Below are 26,214 nucleotides of genomic sequence, written 5' to 3'. Positions count from 1 at the left end.
CAGGTGCACCGTTGCTCCAATCCCCACCAAACTTGGCAAAAACACTGTTTAGGTGTTTGCCATAAGAATAGCCACACCAGGGGCCACACCAGGGGCCCATATGGGTCACATCAGGGGGGGCCTGGGTGCCACAGGTTGCTCCAATCTGCACCTAACTTGGCACAAACACTGTACAGGGGTCTGCCATGACAATGGTCACACCAGGGGTCAAACGAGATCTCCATATATGGGCATATCAGCAAGCCCATATATGGACATATACTAATGATATCTGAATTGCATTATACTATCCTATATTAAAATTGGCTTAAGGGAGGACCGGCAGGTGGACCTCTGACGTCACGCTCATATCATCATGACTCAGCCACATTTATAACTATGTCTTATAGATAGTTGATAGATCACTGAAGATGGTATTAATGGGTTATAAATGGGTTATTAAATGCAGTGTTAATGATGACGTGGTATACATGTCAGGATGGCCGAGCGGTCTAAGGCGCTGCGTTCAGGTCGCAGTCTCCCCTGGAGGCGTGGGTTCGAATCCCACTTCTGACAGTATTTATGCCCTACTACCCTGATTCACAATTGTAAATTTAAGGTAACACTGGAGAATAACTATATGTTATAACTGGTTAATAAGATCATCCACAGACTGTCAATTAATGAGGTACTAATAACTCACTCTTTCTTAAGGATTTATAACTGTGTCTTTTAGATAGCTGATAGATCATCACTCAAACTGGTATTAATGAGTTATAAATGTATTATTACATGCAGTGTTAATGATTCACAAATATACATGTCAGGATGGCCGAGCACAATTCACAATTGCAAATTTAAGGATGGGCGAAGGAAAGAGAGAGAAAAGAGAGAAAAAACGAGAGGGAGAGAAGAAATTGTGGCTTTTCTGTAGCCATTTCTGTTTGATGTATGCATAATTTAGTCACTGTTGATGTTTTGGACGTGCGACAGACGGGATTCAAACCGTCGGCCCAATGTTCCTGAAAATCTCCCATCAGGGGAGTGTCATAGTGACACACTACGCCCTTATTTGAATAAAGTCAACAGACACAGTTTGGGAAATCCCCATGCAGCTGTCATGTCATAACGTGCATTTGGCCATAATATTGTTCATGGGTGATTGGCAGCCACATTTTGAAGAGGGATATCTCACAGGCTGGAATGTCGTACAAGGGAGATCCTATTGGCCCGGGCGCCCCAATGTTGTAATGTTGGAGATTTTTGGAGTGGCCAAGCAGCCGATACTGGGCACTCAAGTCGCAATCTCCCCTAGAGGAGTGGGTTCGAATCCCACTTCTGACAGTATTTATGCCCCAGTAAAGGCCTTTGCAGACAGGGTGCGATTAGTCAATCAGTTTTTACAGCATGCGAAAAGATGCACGAATCGAACTGGGTTCGATTGGAGAAAAAAAACGCATCGCCGCATCGCATCGCCGCACGGTAAATTCGGAGCCGGTGTGCATGAGGTCATTGAGAACCATGTGTTCATTTAAAAAATGATATTGTCCGTTTTTTCCGTGCGAAAAATCGCACCCTGTCTGCAAAGGCCTTAACCCTATTAAATTGCATAATATATGGTCAAATTGGTAGGTATAATATACCTACCAGTTTTACCATATATTATGCAATTTAATATTATGAGTGTACTTGAATAGTTTGGGAACCCGAGTGCTAATAATAATGCTTGCTAATTGAGGATGACGCTGCAAAAACAGGCTAAATGGAGCCCTCTGTTGTTACTATGTTACTATGCATTGTATTCATATTGATGACTATTACAACACCATGACACAGACTAACTTAAGCACTTAAGCCCTATCGTTGACCGGAGTCCCCCAAGGGTCTATTAGGCTGCCTCCTTTTTTGCCTCTACACCAACTCTCTTCGTTGAAAATATAATTTCATTCAATATTCGCCCCCAGAATAGGGTTCATATCGTCTCTGTCGGGTGGAAACCTCATTTGTCCTTACTTTACAGGTTTCAAATTCAAAAGTAGCAAGATCGACAAGCTGAAAACGTGCCAAAAAAAGGTTAAGAGGTTTCTGCCTGACAACAACAACATGGTTAAAGAAATGCAGTTCAAATCTTTACAGAGAGAGAGAGAGAGAGAGAGAGAGAGAGAGAGAGAGAGAGAGAGAGAAAGAGACCCCTGCAGGTTGTTTATTATTAGAGGAAAGCTGCTGACAGTGAGTGACACTCGCTTTCAGCCTCAGGGAGCGAGACAGAGATCAACTGGACTCAATTTTCCTGCAGGGACACACTGTATTGTTCAGGGGGTGTGCAATATCTGTGTGGGCGAGTTGTATAGAAAGTGAATGACAGAGGGAGAATTTCAATTTGCCTTTGGTTGTGTCCACATACCATGAATATAATTAAATAAGCGAGTGGTAAGTATTCTCACATCCTCTGATCTTTTCAGTGCTATTTTTATCACATACAGTCTGTTCCCGTTAACGCAGGAGACAGCGCATGCACTTCAATTCAAAGTCATCCTCATTTTGAATTAGCTCACAGAGATATGGCACGGAGGCTAGAAATGTTATAATAGCTGACTATAATAAGTCTGTATGCCCAGCAAGAAAAGCACCTTTCTTTAAGATGATTAGTTAGAACGCTGGCAAGCTTTAAAATATTGTTATCAACTATTAACCAGCTGCTAAATCCTGGCCCTTTTCCACTGCATTTCTCTCACAAGCCTCTGTTTTGAAACATGAGGAGTTTGCTACATTTTTCAATGATAAAATCACAACCATTAGGGTCCGGCATTATATTATTGACACGGGTGATCCTTAAAATGTGTAATAAGCATAAGCAAGGATGAATTCACCACTCTTTTATAAAAGGTAAGAAAAACGTCGGGCGGAATTCTCCTTTAACCAGCTGCTAAATCCTGGCCTTTCCACTGACTTTCTCTCACGGTTTGAATAGTGAGGAGTTTGCTAAATGTTTCAATGGTAAAATCACAACCATTAGGGGGCTGGCATTATTGACACTGGTGATCCTTGTACGAAAATGCAAATAAGCATGCTGCAATGGATGAATTCACAAGTATTTCTGCAGCAGATCGTTACAAGTTCGTAGCAGAGAGCAACTTCTTCACCTCTCATATTGACTCTGTTCCCACTGGATTCTTTAAGCTTCAACAGTGTTGCAAACTCTGTTTTAACGATCAAAACAAGGTTATTTTAAAGCAGCTGTTGTGAAACCATTGCTTAAGAAACCACATTTAGATAGCGAGACTCTAACTAATTATAGACACATATCCAATCTCCATTTTATTAGCAAGATAGTCAAAAAAAGGTTGGTTTCCAATCAATTAATTCCTTCCTACATGAAAACAAGATTCTGGAAAGGTTTCAGGTTTAATCACATTAACAGCGACTGCTCTCACTGAAATTGTTAGTGATCCTAGACTCAATAATGTAATTAGGTCTCTTTAATTCTGTTCTTTTGAAAATAAGTGCATGATTCACCATGATTGATCACAAGATCATCTTCAACACTGCCTTGGTGTCTAGATAGAATTTCAGAAATTATAGCTCAGTCCTAGAGATCACGTTATAGATGTTGGTGTTTACTCAATGTATATGCTACCACTTAACAATATTACTGGGGCACACAAAGCAAACCTCCATAGCTATATAGCTATAATAAAAGTTTACTTGACTTGACTATCTTTCTAAAGCTATATGAGGACACGACTGAAATGTGCTTATTTGGCCCCCATAACAAAAGGCATACGCTTTGAAACAGCCATGGGAATCTAACCCCCTCGATTAAGTCAGAAGTTAAAAGTCTTGGTGTTGGAGCCTATTTTCATCTCAGAAACATTGCCAATGTTTTTAACTCATGAGGGATGCTGACAAATGGATTCATTTCAAGTAGCCTTTACTCCTGCAAAGTAGTCTGGCCTCCTCCAGAAGTCTATTGAGAGGCTCCAACTGATATAAAATTCTGCTGCTAAGCGACTGACAAAAACTGAGAGGAGAGCACATCACCCCATGCAGTCTTAACTCATTTGCACTGGCTTCCCGTTTTGTTTACATTGACTTCAAATGTGTATATATATATATTATGTATATATATATATATATATATATATATATATATATATATATATATATATATATATATATATATATATATACACACACATAATGAATGCCTAGATTAAAAGGGAAGTGCACAACCTATGAACAAGCATACAATATTGTAGCATGACGTTTTCCAATAGAATAATCTGTATTTAAGAGTTGAAGTGTGCCTTCACCTACAACCTACAACACACAACAGAGATAGGAGGGGTGCTCTACAACAGTGACATATATAGCTGGCTTTAACTTTAACTTATACATGTTAAAAAGTTCCTTCTGCACACAACTTCTTCAAGGACAGGTGAGTAGGACATCGCAGTCAAGGCCTGATGAAGGTCAAGTGAATGCAGCAGTACGTAAGGGTCGAGCAGTGTCATCACTTGATAGCCAATACAAGACACCTGTGTCCAACATTCCAGTGACTAGACAGACATCAAGTTAATGTCCCTAATGTAGCGTACTAAAGAAGCCATAATAAACATCATTCAAGGGAATTGTAGTCCTTAACTAACTACAACAGCCTTAGTGTCTAAGGCATTGTACATACAATACCACCTTATGCCATTAGGACGACGCTATACAGTACGAAAGTTCCAAGCTTGGACTCTGAGATAATTTGTACCCACAAGTAGCCTATAGCATTGGTCCTTAAGTGGGGTCCGGGGACCCCCAGGGGTACTTGAGGGGGTTCCAGGGGGTCCCCAGCTAAATGATGGATAGGAACCAAATGGACCCTTGGGTCTGTAACTCTGAGAGTGTACAAATGAAACATTTGGTTCCATTTGTACACTCTCAGAGTTAAGTTAACATTGATTTTACAATATGAATTGGGGTCCCAGAGATAGAAATGCCATTAAATGGGGGTCCGTAACCTAATGCATGTCAAACTGGGGGTCCATGACATTAAAATGGTTGAGAATCACTGCTAGAGCCGTAAAAATCTTCTCTTATGGGGGTCCCTGGCATATATTTTCAAATGGGGGTCCGCGGGCTAATAAGTGTCCATTTGGGGGTCCTTGACATGAAAAAGTTTGAGAACCACTGGCCTATAGGACTTTTGTACTCAACTTTATAGCTTGAGGAGCCGCATTTAATATAAACATTTTGTTCCTCGAGCTATAAAGTTGAGTTGACGCAGGGATAACACTCCATGTTAACAGGAACACAGCCTGTGGACGTGTGATTAAACCCAACTGGCCCATTAACATGGCCCCACAATAAAGTGCATCAATAACACTGAGACTAAAGCCAACAGGGACAGAATACACAGCTCTATACTGTACATGTTGTACACTGGAGAGATGCTAATACAGTATGAAGAGGGTATGTCTAAGGTACAAGCATCGTACAATATGAGAAATAATGTATACAGAGTTTCTACACATAATGTCTCCCCCTCTATTGACCATGCATGAACACAAACTGTCAAATAATAGCAACACATCCTACCTCCGTGACAAAATATGTCCAACTGTCCGATATCCAAGTATTAGAGTATCCACGCTAGATGTACACACACTTGTCTCCAGTGCTGGAGACAGACCGAGCTACACAGCTGTGATTAATTCCATCTGATTACTGAGCGGGGGAGGGGAATCACCTCAGTTTGGTTGGCAGCAGGCTAAATGAGTATGACAGGTGTTTCGTCAATAGGCTCTATTCACAGCAGCCATATTATGAAGACATTCACAGGTGTTACCAATGATACTATGTTTATGTTATGTTTATTTATTTGATATGGACATCACAAATTACATTGGACGGAACCAGATGCATTGCTTACAGTGTGTATATAGCACGAGTGCTAATTTTCAACACCTGTCCACAGGAAGCTTTTCTAAAATACAGTAACACCAATCTAAAACCCAATCAGGTACAATACATATGTATGGATACACATATATACACACACTCACATGTACTAATAATTAACATAATCAAAATCAATATCAGACCCAATACATTAACTAAACAAAAGAAGACATAATCATTCAAATAACCAATCAGTAACTATACATGTGAGCACAGTTGATTTGATTTCAACCATAATTTGAGCTCTCTGTTAAACACATTACCATCCGTCTCTAGTTTTACAACCGTAGGCAAAGAGTTCCAAAGGTTTACCCCCTTTACTGAGAAGGCAGACTGCCCGAATGCGTTCTTGCTTATAGGCACAGTACAGTCACCATGTGTTGATGTTTGTGTAGTCTAATGGGGTGGAGGCTCTGTTCCATTTAGTCTAGCACAGTGGTTTCCACGACCCCCATAACTCTGAGTGTACAAATGGAACCAAATGGACCCGTAAGGGTCCATTTGGTTCCATTTGTACACTCTCAGAGTTACACACCTGTAAGGGGCCATTTGGAAGCCCATGAGGGTCCCTGGACCCCAACTGTAGACCCACTGGTGTTTCCAGTGGGCCAACATGCACAATATTAGCACCCTGACTCTGTTTGACCAGAATGGAACAGAGCCTTCATTAGTATCATTGGTAACACCTGTGAATGTCTTCATTATATGGCTGCTGTGAACAGAGCCTATAAGGAACTTTTTGGTGGATAAGTGACGGGAAGAAAGTTTTGACGTCAGATGGATTCATTTGGAGCATGTAGGCAGCTTTAGTTGCTCAACCGTGTCGTGCACTGAAAACAGCCGATCTACAAGCTCACAATGAGTTACCATTCATAACATCACCATTTGTATCACCTAACATGTTGTTGTCCTCATAAGTATAGTAATACAAACGTGTGTGTGCGCGTGCGTACGTGCGTGGGTGCATACCTCATAGGTGACCTTGAGGCTGGACTGTAAGAGGATAGGAGGGAACTTGGGGTGAACCTCGGCTGTCAGCCACAGCCGGAAGCCTGCCTTGGGCTGCAGCGCCTTCAGCTCCTGTGGGGAAGAGATGGAGAGGAACACACACACACACACACACACACACACACACACACACACACACACACACACACACACACACACACACACACACACACACACACACACACACACACACACACACACACACACACACACACACACACAAGAGAGGGGGGAAAACACATCTATTAATGTGCATAATCAAAACATGCACATTTCATCTCTCTCTCTCTCTCTATGTCTCTCTCACTCACACACACACACACACACACACGCACGCACGCACGCACACGCACAAAGCAATTGATTGCTTTATTTGAATACGCAATTAAACAGGTAGAAATGAACACTTAAACCCTACGTTGCTTCATTGACCGGAGTCCCCCAGGGCTTTATCCTTGGCCCACTCCCTTTTCCCCTCTATTCATTTTAACCCCATTATCCATATTCTATACGTTATAAGTCACTTAGTGCCGTGCTGTGAGCTTGTACATCTGCTATTTATGATTTTTCTTTTTTTTAAGTGTTTGGAAGGTTTTGAATGATTTTGATTTTTCTTTCTTTTTTACACAAATCTTCTTCTGGGGGTCCCTGGCACAAACATTCTCAGATGGGGGTCTGCCGCCAAATACTGCTTGGCTTGGGATGCTAGGGGTCATGTGGTAAACTAGATGAGAGGGCCACGTAGAGTTGTCTAAACGTCAAACCAGCATGGGATCATTGTACAGTTAGCACTGGAATCAATGACATGTTGTCTCCCACTGGAGCATAAAACGTATCACTTGGTAAACATCCTCACTTAATTACTCTCTCTCTGTTTCTCGGTCTGTCCTTCATTCATCTGTTCATCTCTCTCTCTCTCTGGGTTAAAAATAAGTTTTTGGTGCCTCAGGGTTTCCATGCCATCTAATTAGGTGCTCATTCAAACAAGATGGGTTTGAACAAAATTACGCTCCAACACGCACACGCACACGCACACGCACACGCTCGTAATCAATGTACTTCTAATTCAGCTGGAGCCCAATTCAGTCTCTTGGAAGAGCACATGATGTTAGACAATCAAACTGAACGAGAAAGGACAGCCCTCGAAGAAAATCACTCAGTGTGTGTGTGTGTGTGTGTGTGTGTGTGTGTGTGTGTGTGTGTGTGTGTGTGTGTGTGTGTGCGCGCATGTGTTGCCAAGCCCACTGTTGCTGAAACAAATCTCTATGTCGGGGGTAGATGAGAGAGAGAGAGAGAGAGAGAGAGAGAGAGAGAGAGAGAGAGAGAGAGAGAGAGAGAGAGAGAGAGAGAGAGAGAGAGAGAGAGAGAGAGAGAGAGAGAGAGAGTCCAAGTGCGATTTCTTTTGTGTCAGTGGCAATTTATTTCCTGGAACCTCACAACGAGCAGTCCAGGAGACATGTGCATATCTTTATTGTAGTTTGTCTCATCTTTATCTGTTTGAACCACCGTGATTTCCCACATGGCAGCATAGCAGCACTGGGGCTGACAACACACACACACACACACACACACACACACACACACACACACACACACACACACACACACACACACACACACGCGCGTATGCAAAGTATGTGTGTTGTCTTTTATGCTTGTGTATAATGCGGTTGGCATGTTTGGCCTCGATGGATAATCTTATCTAGAGATCAGAGCATGATTCCACCAGAGTGGTGGAAGAAATACTCAAATGTTTTAAGTCAAGTAAACGTATCAATACCCCAATGTAGAAAAACTCAAGTACAAGGCCTGTATTCAAAATATGACTTGAGTAAAAGTACAGACGTATTAGCATCACAATATACTTACTGTAACAAGTAACAGTAGTAAATCGTTCCAAAACTAAATTAAACTTTCTTTCAAAAAATAGCTGATCTACAAGCACTGTGTTGTGAGCTTGCAGATTGGCTGTGCTGTTCCTGCCAAAGTGTATTCTGAACTTCAGCTCAACAGCGAGCTAAACTCCACTTCCCATAGAAATAATACAAATACATAAGGCTTGTTCTTTTACTGAAGATTCTTCATCTTTTACAGGTCATGGAGTAAAAACTGAAATCAAACATAATGTACAATGTAACATGAGATGTTGTCCTGTTTTCTTTACAGTGGCTTGTATATACAGTCATTTTTAATACACAATAACCATTAATTGCCGTTTTTAACATTACATTATTTAACTTAATTATGCATACATGAAATTGTCACAACAACATGAAATTATAGCTTCGAAATGAATTATAGCTTACAGCATTGCCTCCTGGTGAAGGTATGTAGAAGGTAAGTTGACAAGCACAGAAAAGGACACAGAAATGAAGAGCATGCACTCTCTGCTGCTGCTGACATAAAATGCTGTTTGCAGGCTCACACAGCTGTTCTGTATCCAGTGCAATTAGCTTAACTCACACACCTGCCTTAACTAACGACCTCTTCTCATCAAGAGGGCCTAAAGTCACAGTGACCTCTTCTTGTGAAGAGGGCCTTTCAATATAAGGGTACTTTGTCTTTAAAAATAAAGCCATTCTAAGCAACATAACAGCAAACAATATAAATCACATTATAAGACAAGACATTGGCTATTTTCAAACAGCCGAAGTATAAAACTGAGCTTACAGTAACAGTACGTTTTAAAAGAGGGCGACGCTCAGAAGAAAAAAAAAGATAAATAAAATCCATCTTTTCAGATCAACATCGCTCCTCCGCCCACTTCGCCCAGCTATCGCCAGTAGTTGCCAGTTCTCATAGACATATAATGCACTTCCGGAGAATACTATCCTGATCGCCCGCTGTTAAAACGCATGTTTTATAATAATAATCTAAATCGGCAAAGTAACTGGTGGTTAAAGTTTGCAAAAATGTTAGTGGAGTAAAACTTTGCCTCTGAGATGTAATGGAGTATAAAATAAAAGTAGGCCTACCTCAAAACCAGTGTTGGGAACCTTACTGCTCACAAAAAGCACACTATGTACATTTTCATGTTGCTGAAGCACAAGATGACAACTCTCGACTTTCATATATTGTAGCTCACTATGAAAACTTACGGGTAGTACAACAACATTGAAACAATAATGTCATTTTAGTTCTGCCTGGCTCTAGACTGGAGCAGATGGCTCAACGTGATCGCGCCTCATGTTGACGAACGTGCAGTGCATGCGCGTTGGTCATGAACACACGTTTATATTCAACATGGAGTCTGGCAGGCTGGCTAAAAACCTGGTTTAATAACCAGGTTACATTTTTTCAACCTGGTTATTTAAGAACTTTTTTCCAGACGGTTGGAACTACAAGCTTAACAGGAGTATACCTTTCGTTTTTTGATACAATACAGAAAAGAATTGATTGCGCTGATGGTCCCATTTTAACAACACTTTAACACAGAGCGGGTAGCCCTGGTGCCCGCAGCTGTGGTGAGCGTAGGGGGGAGTCACAGACGCGGCTAGTGTGCGAGTAGAAGTCGGATCATAATGAACCTTTAATCCTCTGAAGTTGTCGGCTCTTTTCACATGAAGTAACGAGTAAAGTGGTCATTAAAATATCAGTAACTATAAAGTTACAGAACTGGGAAAAAGTAACTAGTTACGCCACTGCACCTGTGGCAGAGATCGGAGCATCCCATCATCCCCCAAATCCATTCTACCTCCATCTCTCTCTCACACATACATACACTGTCTCTGGACCATCTCCACACAGTAAATCTCCAGGACGAATACAACTTTACGCCCGTTAGTGCAGGCCGTGTCATTATATGAGATCGCGTAGCCTACTGTCGATGATCTAAGACTCCTCTTTTCACGGGCGTCGCTCCAGGCTGTGCGTACATCTTGATAGCACAGCCGATTCGGCGGTCTCGATTTTATCCCCAGATACTGGCTTTGGGGGAGAGAGTTGTCAGGAAGACAGGGGGGTGGGATTTTTGTGCGAGGGCAAAAAAGCATCAAAGGGAGATAGCGCTCAATGTTCAGCCGGGCTGGGAGCGAACAAATTGAGCCTTTGTGAGTGAATAAACTTTTTATCCTGGATTTCTCCAGCTCCAACTTTGATCGATGCATTTTAATGAATGAAAAGTTGGTGCAGTGCTTTGAAGGATAAGCACTTCTCTCTCTCTGCATTTCTTTTTTATTTATGGTTTTGCATATTGACCCTGAACCAGTTCGTGGAGGTCTGACATTTGCCATGCAGTCCTCCTGTGGGAGTGAAATAAAATAGTACAAAGGAGGGAGAAAAGAGCAAAAGAGAGAGAGAGAGAGAGAGAGAGAGAGAGAGAGAGAGAGAGAGAGAGAGAGAGAGAGAGAGAGAGAAAGAAAAGAAAGATAGACACAGATGGTGAAGGAGGATGTGATAGACAAGGCAATGAGAGAGAGAGACGCAATGCCAGCTTCAATTATGCTCAGAGAACATTGACCACACTCAACCCCTCCCCCCTTCTCTGCTCAACTCACCTGCTTACAGAACCCAGAGGGAAAAGAAGGAAAGAAGGAGAGAGGAGCGGAGAAGGAAGCAGAAACCTTGTAGAGCGGCTGTGTTTGGTGTGTGAAACCTGCACACAACTAAGTATAAATCAGGCATAAGGAAGTGAGAGGTAGAGAAGGGGTATTGAGACGGGAAGAAAGGCCAGTGTTGATGGAAAACAAAGAGAGAGAAAGAGAAAAAGAGAGAGGGAGAGGTAATAAAATAAAAGCGAGAGGAAGGCGATCTCTTTGTCCTCTCTTTCATCCCTGGATGCTTTTCCACCTGTCTGCTCTGCTCTGCCTCACCTTGTCCCCCCCTCCTCCCCTCCTCTTCCTCCCCTCTGCGTCTGTCTTTTCTTTCTTTCTCTCTTACTTACACTCCCCCCCCCCCCCCCCCCCCCACAACACACACCTCTCGCCTTTCCTTTGCTTCACTTTTTCATTTCAAGCTCTGTTGCTGCGACCCCCCCCCCCTCCCCCCACCGCCTTCATCACCAGCAGTTGCTGGGCAGAGAGAGAGAGAGAGAGAGAGAGAGAGAGAGAGAGAGAGAGAGAGAGAGAGAGAGAGAGAGAGAGAGAGAGAGAGAGAGAGAGAGAGAGAGAGAGAGAGAGGAAACAGTAGTAGAGATGGACAATGAAGGAAACACAATATGACAGTAAAGCAAATGAAACAAAGGCAAAGACGAGTGGAGACAGGAAGTGGAAGAGAATCGAAGCGAGGGAAAATGGAAGGATCTGAGGAGGAGAGTTATGTGTGAGAGAGAGAGAGAGAGAGAGAGAGAGAGAGAGAGAGAGAGAGAGAGAGAGAGCAAGGGGGAGGGAGGGACCCTCAACAGAGGGCTATGGTTTAATTCACATTTGGAGCACTGACATCTCCCTGGACAGCAGGGTCTGTGGCTAACCCCAGGAGAGAGACACACACACACACACACACACACACACACACACACACACACACACACACACACACAGTCCAATCACTGCCAACACCTGTGCCTCCCAGTGAGATATGACCTGCTACAGTGACAAAGCACTAAAAAGAGCCGCCGGGACTCTCTCACACACACACACACACACACACACACACACAGTGACTAACATGAGCCAGCAGGTGAAATGCAAAATGCATATGCACGGGTAAAGGACATGAGGTAATTTTAGATATGGAAATGTGGACCAGCAGGCAGAATGTTTGTGTTCGCTTCAATGTGAGAGATGACGCGCACATGTTCGCGCGTGCATAGTGCATTATCAAAGATAACCCAAAGAGGAGCACACAAAATAAATAAGGCAATACTTAGAGACCTCTGTGGAGAGATGGAAGATTTTGTAGATTGAAAGATGAAAGAAAAGTAAACATATTGGACTTTTCTTGCTTTCCAGACGTCCAGACAGTGACCAGACGTCCTAACCTGACTCCGCCAGATGGGGCGGTATTGAGTTCACAGGTTCACAATACAGCCTCCATCTGGGATCGCTCAGAGATTGGAGCTTTCACGGAACCGAAGCGGGTCGAACCAATCAGCGGCTGCTAGGGGTGGGATCTTGGCGAGACCGGATGTGACGCCATCGAGAAGCGCTTATTGCGTTGTAGTTCTTCCACGATTCATCATGGTTGAATAGTATACAAAAGAACTACTGCTGGCACAGCTACTATATGTCATGTGGACACGTCAATATGATGACGGTCCCATTCAATCACCTGCCAAGTAGTTTGAAAAAACGGACCGCCCACTTGCAGCGTTTTGGCTACCGAGGTACCAGATGGAATAGGTTGTGAAACAAATTCCATCTGACTGAGTTAGGTTACAGACGTCCCGGTTTGACTTTGATTAAATATCTATAAAACACTCAAATGTCCCGGTTTTCTATATTCACCACCAAATTGTTCTGGTTGTAACCACAGTTAAATAATAATAATACGTGTTTTAAGTGCTTACACATATGTTTATTATGTTCTATTCTGTTGGGTAGGTGTATTGTCCCCTTTGCTGGTGAAAACAATAAAAATCTAAGAAATTGTCAAAGATATTGGTAAAAGTATTTTTGGAATCAGAATTACTTTAATGATTTAGTGATTAAGTGTCCCAGTTGGCGTTTATGAAAATATGGTCATCCTACTTTAACCGAGTGAACCCTACCGTCTATATTCTGGTCATGTCATAATACGCGAACAATTGACGAAAATGGCCAAACAGTCAGTGAGAATTGCGTGAAAACACAGATCTACAAGCCCCCAAAAGATCGTCTATTTCTGCTATTTGACTTAGAACCATAGGCGCCATATAATGTGTGTGCTCATGGGGGCTCAACTCGAATCAAATCGTGCATGCAATTTTTAATTTACTTAATTAAACAACCATAAAACAACAGTAACAACACACTCTCCCAGCCTTTAGCACCATAACACTGTGTTGACTTTGTCACTTGTAGCAAGTGAGCGCACACACACACGCACACGCACGCACGCACGCACGCACGCACACACGCACACACGCACACGCACGCGCACACGCACGCACGCACGCGCACACACACACACACACGCACACACGCACACACGCACAAACGCACACCCGCACACCCGCGCACACACACACACACACACACACACACACACACACACACACACACACACACACACACACACACACACACACACACACACACACACACACACACTGACAGACTCAACAGTTAGTCGCAAGTCAAGTCACCTGTGTAATTTAATTCATGAATCCGAACATTATGCCTCCTACAGACTACAGTACTTAACAGGTCACACATGGACCTTGAAATGCACGAGTTGGCAGCTTTTGTAGCTTGGTAAAAGGTGCGAATGGGGCAGCCAATGTATGATACATTGGCCTACGGGAGCACGCCCCACCAATGAGTGGACAGGTTGTCCGAGCCTATGGGCGAGCTACTGTAATGGTACTGTAAATCTGGGCCCCCAAATCTGAGATTGTGGTGGGGGCTCGTCACTTCTCGCAGGGGCTTTAGCCCCGAGGTCCCCACAGGATCGGTGCATATGCCTACAAAGTAGCCTATACCGTCGCTGTCGGGCTGAAACCTTGTATGTACAAAAACGTTACTTTTCAGGAAATCCAATTGGTGTTCCAATGGATCCAATGCAGTTATTACAAGCTCTCGTTAATACTTTTCATTGGTTAAATATTTATAAAATCCACAGACACAATCACTTTCAACACATGGTAAGCTTAGATTGTTTTTTTTGCTACTTTTGTGTGGCACTCTTCTACAATTAAGTAGGGCCTTGATTTACAAGCAAAAGATAAAAAGTTGAAATATTGATTACAATATACAATATATCTGCCCGACAGCAAAAATATAGTGGATGCAAGCATGAAGTGTTTTCTGGATCCTGTCGACTTCCAGGAAATGTCGATTTACATTCCAAAGATTTAGAAATAGTAAAGGACTAGAACCAGGGGTGTAGTGATCTGCAACGCGTTGCTCCAGCTTATGACAAACTTTTTTGACCAACCAGGCACTCGTACGCAGCTGCACTGGCATGCACGTGTGTGCCTGCGAGACTACGTTCCCGCTACATCAAAACAAGCGGAGTGACTGTGAATGCCTGGGTGATTTGCATGCATACTATCGCTGTAGTAGCCTACCATGCAGCTTTGTTGTTGGTACTTAAAGAAACAACAGTCAGCAGTTAACGGCACTTCACACCTCAACACCCCAAAATGTCTCTCCAAATGTGATGTCCTCATTATGACTGTGGGTATGCTCTAAAAGTCTGAAAAACATATTTTTCATTTCACCATGTCTTTAGGTAGGACTTTTAACAGCCATGTTTGAGTATGAGTTATTTCTTAAAGGGATAGTTCACCCCCAAAATGACTTTTTTTTCTATCGATTACTTTCTATCGAGCCTTGAATTAATGGAGATTGTTTTGTTTGACTCAAATGAGTCTCCTACCAGAGACTCCGTCGGTCGTCAAACTATTGGCTTAGGAACGTCCCAAAGCAAATCTTGCGGGCCAAGCGGGTACAGGCGGTCAAAAATAATACCTGTGGGCCCGGCAAAATCACACCGTCCCACAATAAACCAGATATAGAGCACCTGGAGCATATGTGGTCATGCTTTACTTTAGCAAGATATGAAGATTATGTCTACATGCAGAGGAGAACATAATTCCCCCTACTGTGTCGTAGAGTCTCTCTCTCTCTCCCTCTCCCTCTCTCTCTCTCAGACTGCAGTGTAACTTGAGACAACACGTTTTATCTACATTTTATGGCAGATTATACTTTTAAATATATATATATGTAGAAAACATATTTTAAAGTAATCTTTATTCAATAAAGATCAAACTATTTGCAGAAGTGGAGCGGGACTCTAGTGCCCTCTATTGCCCAGCCGCCACTGCAACAAAAGTCTTCTCTTATGGGGGTCCCTAGCTGGCACAACAGCTTTTTCAAAAGGGGGTCCACAGCTTAATGAGTATCAATTTGGGAGTCCTTGACTTGAACATGTTTGAGAACCACTGGTGTGACTGCCAAAGGCAGATATGCATATGTCAGGATGGTCGAGTGGTCTAAGGCGCTATGGCGCTCAAGGGAAAAGTGCCGGGAATTGAACAGTCGTCCCTATGTTCCTAAAAATCTCTCATCAGGACAGTGTCATATTTGACGCACTTTGCCCTTGAATGGACAGAGTCAACAGACGCAGTTTTGGCAAATCCCCAAGCAGCCGTCAAAACACATAACATGCATTTGGCTGTAATATTGTTCATTCACATTTATTTTAATTCAACAAGTTGTTAATTCTACTCAAGCAAGTGTTATAAGCCACAGTTCTGTATAATGTAGCTTTAAGTTGGCTAGGCTTTATAATTTGACCTGTCATATTGTCATAATGCTATTAACCTATTTCCCTGTTTGCTGTGAATGCAGGAGGATAGTGATAACAAGTGTGTTTATCATAAAAAATGCCAAATCAATTGATTTACAGTATCTGACATAAGCTACTGTGCTGCATACATTATTCAGCTATACTGCCAAGCTATGTACAGGGTATCTGAAGGTGTGTGCTGTTTATCGTTTAAGGTGTGTGCTGGTTAGCTATCTTTGTTATTGCTGAATAACAATGGCTTGCTATTATAATATCAGTGTAAATGGATGCTCATTAGTCCTGATACCCCTAATTTAACATAAGGTCAAACCATCTATTGTTTATAAAGTACCAGGAATGTCAGGAACAGCAAGTCTATCTAACACCTGAATAGACCGACTTATAATAGCTATTTATTACCCGAGTACTGCAAACTAGAGACTCTAGAGATCTAGTGCTTACTGGTGTCCTCTGAAAATGAAAATGACACACAACCAGACACACATATGTGGTCTTTTTAAGACAAACATTTAAGACTTTCTGTCCTTTTAAGTCCCCTTTAAAGCATTATTTGGACATGGTTTACTCTAATAACTTTTTAATATTTTTACCATCATCACCACCATTAGATCTGCTACAAAGATTGCTAAATCAATTGATTTACAGTATCTGACATAATAGTGTTTGTTTAGGCTAAGAATAAGCAATGAAGGTTATTTTACTTGTCAACATCCCCATTATTTGGATATTACTGCCAAGGCAAGCTGTTATGTAGAAATATTTATATTCTATTCTATTACTTGAAGTTGAACCGGCTGGCCACCGTCCAAACGGTGTCTTGAGATTGATGATGGTCGTCTCATATCTAACTCAATACGACATGATACAGGTCACAGTCTCCCCTGGAAGCGTGGGTTCGAATCCCCAATAATTATACCTCAATAACCCAATTCTAAATGGCATTTACTATATACTAACAATGTATGATACCACTGTCTATCTGTTATAACTAGTCAATAAGAATAATCATTCACAAACTGTCAGATAAGAGTTATTAATGACTTTTAAAATGTTTGTAAATAACTGGTTAAGGATTCATAACTATACATTATAGACAGCTAATAGATCACTTAGAAACTTATGGTTAATTACTTATAAATGGCTTGTTAAATGCATGTTAATGCTTTATAACTATGCATTATAAATATATATAGATCATGAACAAGCTATTAGTAAGCTATTTACTATATGACTTGTTGATTTAAATGTATTAGTTGACTCAGCAGCAGATTTAAACACCTAATGTGTTTCATTTACTAATATGAGTAAATGAGGAATAGTTCCAAATTTAGAATAACGTCCCAATAAACTATATAAACTATTGACATGTACTCAATAAATGCATTTCCTAAGGTTTAAATCATGAATTATTATTCACTGCTTAAGGGCTCTGGTGTTGGCTTTTCCAGCAGGATGAATTGGAAGGGTGGCTTTTACTAAAACACACCACAAATCATTGTGGTAGTGTGGCCGAGTGGTCTAAGGCGCTGGATTTAGGCTCCAGTCTCTTCGGAGGCGTGGGTTCAAATCCCACCACTATCAGAAATTATTTTGGGGGTAGCTGTAGCTGAATGGTTATAGAGGCCACCTGGGAGACAGTCAGTCCCCGGTTTGCACCTCAATCTATGTGTCGAAGTGTCCCTAAGCAAGACACTTAACCCTCAACTGCTCCCCGAGGCGCTGCCCCGTAGCACACCCATGCAGATAGTATGTTCCCAGATATGCCGTTCCCTCTACTGTGTAAAACTGCTCAAACTCACAACCTTCAGATTATGCGCCACTACTGCGCCAACGAGGCCAGGGGGATCTGTGTTGGTGGTCCCTTTGTACTGCTGACAGAGGGTGTTGTTTGCACCCTTGTGGGGGTGACAGATGAAGGAAGGTGGGGGAAGGGTGGGGCCCAGGTTTCACCTCAAAGTACATTCCACTGTGGAACCTTTGAAAGTCGGTGGTTCTCAAAGTGGGGATCTGGGACCCCCAGCGGGTCCTAGTGGGTTCTCCATCAGATCAGCGCTGATCAGTAGAGAAAACCAGAAGGTCTATGGATTGAATTTCCACGTTAAGCCCTGGTTCCAGTTGTGGCCACCGAATATGTACAGCTCTCCTTTGTAGGCAAAGGCTGAACGACCAAATTATCCTTCTGGAATAAGCAGTGCAGAAGACATACTCAGCCAACGGTTGGTCTCTGTGTCAAACACACTCATGTTGTTGTCCTGGTGCCCTCGGCTCCCAAACACAAACATCTTTGTCCTAATGATGGCGGCAGAGTAACTTGACTAAACAGGTGGTGGAATGCCTCTGGTGTTGATTAAAGCAATAGCAATAGTCCACTCCAAAGAAATACACCTTGGCTCCACTGCAGCAGCTGCATTATCGCATGTATAAGGTGTTCCATTCAGATGAACCGTCGAGCAAAACATTTCTCACAATGTAGATCAAGTTGGATTTCTCAAGTCTTGTTCTGTGAAAGTACTTATGTTCAGTGGCACAATCGTCACGTCAAATTTGACCAATCTGCAAAACCAATGAGTTGCTTTGGCCAATCAAGGAAAACTGTTGATCCCCCGAATATAGCAAATTGATTGCCGGTGCATATATATATATATATACCTATCCTCCTATATATTCCAATTTTCAAACAGTTGAGGTCACAATGATGTAGTGAGCTCCATCCATCCATCCATCCATCACTTCCACGACAGAATCGGGTCACAGAGATGACAGTTCCAGAATCCCAGACTTCCCTTTCCCTGGCTACATTAGCTACCTCTAACTGAGGGATCCCGGGGTGTTCCAAGGCCAGCATGGAGATACCTGCATCTGGTCCTTGATCTGCCCCGTGACCTCCTCCTTCTCCTTCTTTGCTGTATCTGTTTTGTAATGCCCCCTACACACCAAGAAAAGCTAAAACATTAATTAGCTTTTATTTTAATGTAATCTCTATGCAAATGAGCGTTTTAATGTTTATATTACCGTCCAGAAGCTCGAAAACAAACAAGCTTGCTTTATTTCTCCATAGATCTCATTCTTGCAACAGCTTTTAAAAGCTCATATCTCGCAGCAGACACGGAGATGGAGAAGTAGCGAATAAAATTTAATTTGTTAAAATAACGGCTGTATTATGTAATATTAATGATGATTTGGCAATAACATGGGATATATATGGACTGAAATAAAAGGATATATAAAGTCGTGGAAGCAGTGAAAACCGGTTGCGTCCCATGACGGGCCCCTGCCTCCACCCCAACTCTCGCGGGGAGAGGACACACACACACACACACACACACACACACACACACACACACACACACACACACACACACACACACACACACACACACACACACACACACACACACACACACACACACACACACACACACACACACACACACACACACACACACACACACGCCACGACAACTGACCTTTTCCAGCAGTGGTAGCCATGCAGTGACCAGGTGGAGGTTTTTGAGGCAAAGCCAGTCTCCATTACGGGAACATTCCCTGAGCGCGGCTAAGGCCACATCAGCCTGACCCTGACCCATAGAAATCTACAGAGAGAGAGAGAGAGAGAGAGAGAGAGAGAGAGAGAGAGAGAGAGAGAGAGAGAGAGAGAGAGAGAGAGAGAGAGTTTGATTGATTGATTGATTGATTGATTGATGTACTTTATTTAGTAAGACATGAGAACAACAGTACATGGAAGTACAAATTCACAATACAAGGTCTACTAAACTGGAAGACTCATAAAAGCACTGAGCTTGTTTTAAATGAGTTCCCCACGCACACAAATCATGATGACATATAAGAGACAGACAGATATACACACTACTATATAGAATGTCATACAATCAGTTTACAGGTTACTGGTATGAAGAGTGAAAAATATGTACACAAGAAGAGAGGGGGGTTGAGTTTTGTAATGTTATACATTGACAAAACCCACTTTGATTGTGCTCTAAAAGGGTGACATTAAAGGAGTAACCCAAACTTCTACTAAAGTACCTCATTCACTAGCAAATGAGCAGAGCAGTTGACTCAACTTTGACATATCTACCTTACAATTGGGATCTACAGTCATGCGCCACGACGGTTGTCTGTGGCCAACACGACGGTTGTCTGTGGGCAACTTGCATCAGTGTTGCCACACTTGCGCGCCAGCAACAAGCAACCAGCTTCATCCAACAGCACCGCGCTGCGCACTGCGCATGCGTGGACGCACTTTCCCTAACCAATTACACGCCACTTCACGCTTACAACTCCTGGACATGGCAACCCCGCCAACCACGCCCCCCATCCAAATACTGTCTGTCTGTCTGACTCTTTGAGAGGGTTGAACGCAGCGCGCGCCGTCTCGCTGGGCTGAGGGTGCTGCTTCTCAGTTTGCTTTCGTTTTCGGTTTGCGTCTGGAAACACTGTTGCTCTCGCTTTTGGTTTGCGTCTCCAAAACATCTACAGCCCACTTCACGAGAGCCTCGCGCCAGCGACTAGACGGAAGGGTCGCATAGCGACCCGCACCTCTAGTATAAGCACAAGTCTGTTAGCTGAGATGAATTTCATATTGGTGCTTTTAAAGCATCATGCCAGAGAGGGCCTAATTGGTGGTGTAACATATGCATATCTATAATATGAAACCGATCATGAATCATATACACAGGTCTGTTTTTCCTCTGGGAAAATGTGTAATAATGTACCACAGTGGATAAAGTATGTAGTGCTCTTCAAAGTAAGAGCACGGCCCTCCCTGCCCAGATCAATACATGAATACTCACATGTGGGTAGTCATTTGCATATTTTACTGTTGAAGCTGATTTTGCTATACGTTCATATATATGTTTGTCTCTTTGTTTGCCCACAAGTTACTGTTTACACCTCCACGGCACGGAATAATACATTTTCTTGTATTTCTTCGGTGTCAGACAGAAGAAATACAAGAAAAAACAGCTAACTCCATTTTTCAGCTTTTCAATTTATTTTCATAAATCATTCTGCTAAGTAACTAGTTTTCAAATAGAAAATTGGAATTACTCCAGCAAAGTAAAAAATACCTCAAAATTGTACTTAAGTACAGTACTTGGAGTAAATTTACTGAGTTACTTTACACCACTGGTACTGGTGTTGTGTGTGGTGATGCTGTGGCGTTGGCGCGGTGCCGTCCTACCTCGTGGCAGGCCTCCCTGCCCACGGTCTCGGCTGCCAGCTCCGTCAGCTCCTGGGAGGGGTCCGCCCCGGGAGAGATGATGATCAACACGGGCTCCAGCTCCAGCGTCTCCCCGTACAGACGCTTCAGGTTCAGAGGAGGAGGAGACAGCTCCTTCATACCTACACAGAGGAGGTGGAGAGATACGAATACTTAGACATTTGTGATGCCCATTCGACTAATTGACCACACCAAAAAGGTAGGGCTCGTCCGGGATTTCAACCCGGGACCTCTCGCACCCAAAGCGAGAATCATACCCCTAGACCAACGAGCCAAGCTGTCCCTCCTCTCACAGTGGAGGAATAGCTTTGTCATGACATTGGAAGTGAACCCCAAAACAATTGGCAAAACACTAAGATTTTAACGATAATATAACATTGGTATAAATACATACACATATTTTTTTAAGATTTCCTGTTTTTCTTTAAAACCTTGAAAAAATTATTTTCATTGTGATACCGATACATGCAAACTTATGAACATGTTAGTATAGCCTACAATGTTGGTTCTATTGATCCAAGCCAGAACAAAATCACAATCATTACAATAAATATGCTCTGAAAATGCACATGGCCCAGCACTGAACACAGAGAGACAGAGACAGACAGACAGACAGACAGACAGACAGTCCCACATAAAACAAATTTCAAGAAATGCCTTTTTTCACCTGCATAATATTGCAAAAGTTAGGCACATTCTGTCCCAAAATTATGCAGAAAAACTTGTCCACGCATTTGTTACTTCTAGGCTGGACTATTGCAACGCTCTATTATCAGGCTGCCCAAGTAAGTCCCTAAATAGCCTGCAGCTAGTCCAAAATGCCGCTGCGCGCATACTGACAGGAACCAGAAGAAGAGATCATTGGCCTCTTTGCACTGGCTCCCGGTTAAATACAGAATAGAGTTTAAAGTTCTCCTCCTCACATACAAGGCTCTCAATGGACAGGCACCAGTATATTTCAAAGAACTCATCGAGCCCTATAAACCAGCCAGAACACCATTGCGTTCACAGTATGAAAAAATGCTTACGGCTCCAGGAAACCCCAAAAAAGTTAGAACAGGAGGCAGAGCATTTAAGTTTCAGGCACCTCAGCTGTGGAACCTTCTCCCAGTCTCAGTCCGTGAAGCAGACACACTCTGTATATTTAAGACTAGACTAAAAACCTTTCTCTATGATAAAGCCTATAGCCGAAGTGTATAGACTCAGTCACCCTATAGTCATCCTCTCTCCCCACCTCCCCCCTTTCTCCTCTCTCCTCTCGTTCTCTCTCTTCTCGTCCTCCCTTTGGTTGTGTGGGTTTGTGTCCCATTGGTAAAATCGTAATTAACCCTGTACGGATTCACGCTCTAGTAAGGCCTGCCACTAATTCTACAACCGGGGACCCGCTCCCCGGAGTTTCTTTTATTTCCCACGTCGCAGGTCCATGGACTGTCACTACGGACCCCCAGCTGCGGCTCAAGACTGTGACTGCGGACCAGGCCTCTCCATGGAGCACGACCGTGGATTTCTACTACACTACACTATACAGTATATTATCTTAACATTCTTATATTATACCATTATATACTGCATACACATTATTTCTGTACTATATTATATTATCATATACTATCTTACACTATTATATGTGCTACTATTGTTATTGTTACTACTTGCACTGTATCTCTTTCTGTCTCTCCTCTGTCTCTCCCTCTCTCTCTCTTCTTTCCCCCGACACGGTCGAGGCAGAAGGCCGCCACCCTAGAGCCTAGGGTCTGCCTGACGTTTCTTCCAGTTAAGTGGGAGTTTTTCGTTGCCACTGTCGCAAAATTGCTTGCTCAGGGTGGGATGTCGGGTCTCTTCTCTACATGTAAAGTGTCTTGAGACAACTTGTTGTGATTTGACACTTTAATAAAATTGAATTGAATCGAATTGGCAGAAGATACGGGTGAGCAGAAAGTCTTTGAAGGGGACAACGGTAGTTTGGAAAGACAGCAGGGACGTGAGGGAGGAATGGAGAAAGAGTGAGGGAATGAGGCAGGGAGAGAAACAGAGGAGAAGAGGAGGGGGGGGGGGGGCTACGTAAGAGAAGGCTCAAGGCCATAATCTGTGGGAAGGGCGGGTGGATGGAGGAGAGGATGGGGTACAAAATGAAGGTGAGAGATAGACAAGGATAGAGCGTGGAGGTTATGATAAGGAGATGTACACAGATAAGGAGAGTGGTTGGACGGTGCATACTGAGTGAGTGGTCAATCACAGACAGTGGTGGAAAAAGTACTCACGTTTCTTACTTAAGTGAAAGTATCGATACTGCAATGTAGAAATACTCTGTTACAGGTAAAAGTCCGGAATTCCAATTTTACTTGAGTAAACGTACAAAAGTATTGGTATCAAAATGTACTCAAAGTACCATAACTAGAAAGTACTCATTATGCAGACTCATTTCACAAGTTTTCAAATGTATGAAATTATAAAAATCCTTTGAAAATAGCAGATCTACAAGCTAACAATGCGTCACATTGCGAAACATTGTGAGCTTGTAGATTGGCCATTTCAAATGGCCGAAATGTATGTAGGGCTGAAGTAGTTATGTATGTTTTGTAATAATGATCAAAATCTACTAAGTAACTAGTAACTAAAGTTTTCAAATAATTGTAGTGGAGTAAAAGTACAATATTGGTCTCTGAGATGCAGTGGAGTAGAAGTAAAAGTACAGAAAACTGGAAATACTCCAGGAAAGTAAAAATACCTAAAAATTGAGTAAATGTACTTAGTTACTTTACACCACTGATCACAGATCACATAGCAGTGGATCATTCACACAGGTAGAGCTGGATTTAACTAACAAAGCCCTTGTGCACACAGGCTGCCTCCACTACCCTGTTATACAGTAGTATATGTGCACGTGGGCTTGCATGTTGATCGTTTTCTCTTACAGGCTTGGACACTAGCATGTGTGCACGCACATACGTGCACGCACGCACACACACGCGAGAAGCTGTCTTTAATGGTTGGGTCCACTGCTGCAGTCTGAACATTCTTTTAGATTCTTCTGGTCTCTGCTGCCAGATGTAATCTTCTGAACTGGAGTACACACACACACACACACACACACACACACACACACACACACACACACACACACACACACACACACACACACACACACACACACACACACACACACACACACACACACACACACACACACACACACACACACACACACACACACACTCTGTGAAGGTCTGGGAAGACAACGTCTCAGAGCGACCTTTTTGCTGGATTGCCATGGTAACGCAGAAAAAAAAAAAACATCTGACTGCGTGGCTTGTGATGTCCGACTGCAATCCTGGAGCATTAGCAAAACTCACATATACTGTACACACACGCACGCAAACACGCGCACATGCACGTTGACGAGCGAACATAATCAGCATTCAGGCTGTGTGTTAACATTCTCTGTCGGTGGATAGCAAAGTTCACCTTGCCTTTTACGACGCACATGCTGTTGAGATAAGAGCAGCACTGACAGTAAAAACGCTGCTGGCTTACCGGAGCAACACAGAGACACTCAACCTCATGCGTGTACTGTACACACACACACACACACACACACGCTCACACACGCACACGCAACCATTAAGCGCTGTGTAGGGTTTAAACCAATCTGATAGAAACTTAGTACATGTACTTGAGCACTGTCCATTTGATGACTCCACTACATTTCTAGAAAGGGACTCTTGGGTCACAAAAATGTATTATGAATTGGTAATATTTCATATATAGTAAAAAAAATAGCAGATCTACAAATTTCACAGCACGTCGCATTTGCACAATCTTGGGGAAATGTTCAAAATGTCATTACAACAATGCATTGATATTAACACAAAAATGTGCTTTGTAATGTGTGCTTTGTAATTTGTGTGTGTGTGTGTGTGTGTGTGTGTGTGTGTGTGTGTGTGTGTGTGTGTGTGTGTGTGTGTGTGTGTGTGTGTGTGTGTGTGTGTGTGTGTGTGTGTGTGTGTGTGCGTGCGTGTCTGTGTGTCTGTGTGAGTATGCTCAGGCCTGGACTGTGGGGATTGAGTGAGATTAGCTCTAAGAGGATTACAGACCATGCCTCATTAGCATACTGATTTACTGCCAAACACACACACACGCACTCTCACACACACAGACACAGACACAGACACACACACACACACACACACACACACACACACACACACAGACACAGACACAGACACAGACACACACACACACACACACACACACACACACACACACACACACACACACACACACACACACACACACACACACACACACACACACACACAGGCGTGGTATTGTACAGTACAGACCACCAGACTTATTATGGAAGAAAAGCTTGATTTATACTCTGTGGTACGACGGTGCTGCTTGCCTAAAAAAAAAAAGCTGATCTGCAAGTATACATAGATCAGCTTTTCTTTTGACGAGCGACAGCGTCATATGACGGTGTATACATTAAACAAGTAAGATGTTCTATCATCCTGCCTGGAGACAAACAAGCAGCATGACAGAGCAAATGCATGAGTGTTGTGAGGGATTGAACTCACACACACACATACATGTACCATACATGCACACACACACACACACACACACACACACACACACACACACAC

General features: G+C 42.8%; 1 protein-coding gene across 1 annotated transcript in view; it reads right to left on the bottom strand.

Annotated features, from left to right (window-relative positions):
- dync2h1 (dynein cytoplasmic 2 heavy chain 1) overlaps positions 1-26,214 on the bottom strand; it is a 407,325-nt gene that overhangs the window by 85,559 nt on the left and 295,552 nt on the right. The window contains exons 82-84 of the mRNA XM_084065527.1: positions 21,527-21,687; positions 19,794-19,919; positions 6,898-7,008 (exon numbers count right to left, since the gene is read on the bottom strand). Of these exons, the coding sequence (XP_083921653.1) occupies positions 6,898-7,008; positions 19,794-19,919; positions 21,527-21,687 (398 nt within the window). The remainder of the gene's footprint in view (positions 1-6,897; positions 7,009-19,793; positions 19,920-21,526; positions 21,688-26,214) is intronic.

The sequence above is a fragment of the Gymnoscopelus microlampas genome, assembly GCF_963454915.1.
Source record: "Gymnoscopelus microlampas genome assembly, chromosome: 8".
Classification (NCBI taxonomy): Eukaryota; Metazoa; Chordata; class Actinopteri; order Myctophiformes; family Myctophidae; genus Gymnoscopelus; species Gymnoscopelus microlampas.
The sequence above is the reverse complement of the archived record's forward strand: the minus strand, read 5'-3'. Positions and strand labels throughout refer to the sequence as shown.